General features: G+C 39.2%; 1 protein-coding gene across 1 annotated transcript in view; it reads right to left on the bottom strand.

Annotated features, from left to right (window-relative positions):
- Positions 1 to 1,559: 1,559 nt before the first annotated feature.
- The window catches only part of LOC116078641 (hepatitis A virus cellular receptor 1 homolog), a 14,041-nt gene continuing 13,290 nt past the window's right edge, over positions 1,560 to 2,310 (bottom strand). Inside the window, exon 7 of the mRNA XM_031354001.1 lies at positions 1,560 to 1,677. Coding sequence (XP_031209861.1) covers positions 1,560 to 1,677 — 118 coding nt within the window. The remainder of the gene's footprint in view (positions 1,678 to 2,310) is intronic.

Raw genomic sequence — 2,310 nt, forward strand, 5'->3', positions numbered from 1 at the left:
CCTTCCTGGTACTAGGGTATAGCTTGGGTTTGGTTGTAGGTCATTTTCTTAAGTTCTTTTTTTTTTTTCTTTTAAGATGGAGGCTGGTCCTAAGATGGAATAAGTTTGACCTCTCAATACTACTTTTAAAACCAAGCTGTAGACCATAATTCCTATACCATTATGATCCATAGTCTTTCTAGGAAAGCTACAAATCACTGCTAAAACCTTCCTTTGATGTATACTTGGTGTAAATTTAAGGAACAGAAAATACTATAGTTTAATCACAGTAATTTTTAGAGCAGATGAGGGAATCTCTATTATGTGAACTGAGAATGCAACAATCCACTCTCTGACTTTCCAAAAACAAAAAACAAAACAAAAGACAAACCAATACAAACAACAACAGCAAAAACCCAACCAACCAACCAACCAGCCAGCCAGCCAAACAACCAGACATATGTTCATTTCCTTGAACTCCTTAGAACAGCACTGGAAATGTGGCCCGAGAACCAGCACCCTGGTCTCCGTGGATACCATGGGCTGAATGTCTCTGCTCTGGTGTCCCAGATCACTCAGACTGCTCTTCTAAACGACCAAACTGCAATGAAGATATCAGCACAACAGCCTTTGTTAACTCTAGGAAAACTGAGTATTTTATTTTATTGTGACAAACTGATTCATTACAAAAAAACATGTTGCCTTTCTGAAATAATTTTAAGTATAAACATGGCCTGAAGACAATTTAGAAGTTTAGAAGTCCGCAGGAAACCCATGATAGTCCCAAACACTGTCACAGCTGCCACAGGACTTCTCTCAGCAGACAGCCTGTGTCCTGCTCTCTTTCCTTTCTTTCCACTTTCATTTCCTCACTGTTTCCTCCTAGCACGTTATTCAGAGTCAGTGGGTGAGTTTAGGAACAGTGAGACAGAAGTGGAATAGAAATAGCACTAACGAACTGAATCCCTTGATCCATTATTTTCTTCCCCTGATGTGTGCCGAGTCCATATTCATCATGGTAACCTCTCCTAATAAGAAACACCCACCCTTCTCCTAAGACCAACTGCATAATAAATGATCATATTTCCAGAGCTATGAGGAATTTGTCACCCCTAAAAATAACATTAGATTCCCTTAAAACCTCCATGCTTCCATGATCGAAACCCTTTGAGGAAGATGGGGAAAGTGACATTTCAAAGTACAATAAAATAGATAAAACATGATCATGAAATTCTTCTGAATTCAGGACTTCCTGACCACCCACACTCAAATTTTTAACTTTTAAATATTATTCTTCTCTTGATGATTTAAATAACCAAGACTATTTCTGTATTACCAGTAATTGTGTTGACTCAAAAAAAAAAAATCAACCTTCTTAAATGTTCATGTTTGAGAAAATCATTGCAGTGAGTGGAGATACTGAGGTAGTGCTGATACAAGAATTAGGATGATGTTAACCTTGAGTTTTGAGTATGCACAGTCGAGGGTTACCCTCTCCACTACAACTGGAAGAACCAATACAGAAAATCGCCCTTGAGCTGTAATGGGTGTTTGTGATATCAGCGACAATCTCTGTAATGTCAGGCAGACGGGACCTCAGAGGGCCACTGGGATTCTTCTTCACGTTTAGCATTTTCTTCAATAATGTAGACCTTGTCTTCACATTTGGACCGCATGACCACTGTATTCTGCAAAGGTCTGAGAGAGAGAGAGAGAGAGAGAGAGAGAGAGATTGAAAAAACAGGAGATCCTCTTTAGGGTCTGATCAGAACATTTATGATGCATACTCAGGAATACAGGAGCCCCATACACAAAAACTATAACAGAAAACAGTACCACATAGGGCCTTGGGATTGAGTCAGAGAAAAGTTTGTTTAATCATTAGACATAGAATTACTTTCTTGAAAGCAGCTCATATTGGAATTTTTCAAATTACTTTTGTAATAGAACACACAAATGGGAGATGTAGGAAGACAGATAACTAGCGTCAAAGCAGGTATACGATTAGGATGCACGTTTGGAACTGGATTGAAAACTGAATGGCTCCTGCATTTACTTTGGACTGTGATGCTCTAGTAAGGGTTAGGAGGGCCCAGCGACCTGAATTTTAATCCTGGAAGCATGGAACGGTGGAAGGAAAGAACCAGCTCCACAATGTTGTCCTCTGACCTCCCCAGTTGCCTTGACACATCATCCCCAGCCAAGGCATGGTGCATTGGTGCATCCAATAATAAGAAGTTCCTTTTTAAAGAAAGGTTGCATAGAATCTATATCCTCTAACGTTAAGAATAGAGTAGAAAAACATTTAAAATAACGCAATGCTTTTTCTTT

Source organism: Mastomys coucha, unplaced genomic scaffold (genome assembly GCF_008632895.1).
Source record: "Mastomys coucha isolate ucsf_1 unplaced genomic scaffold, UCSF_Mcou_1 pScaffold5, whole genome shotgun sequence".
Lineage (NCBI taxonomy): Eukaryota > Metazoa > Chordata > Mammalia > Rodentia > Muridae > Mastomys > Mastomys coucha.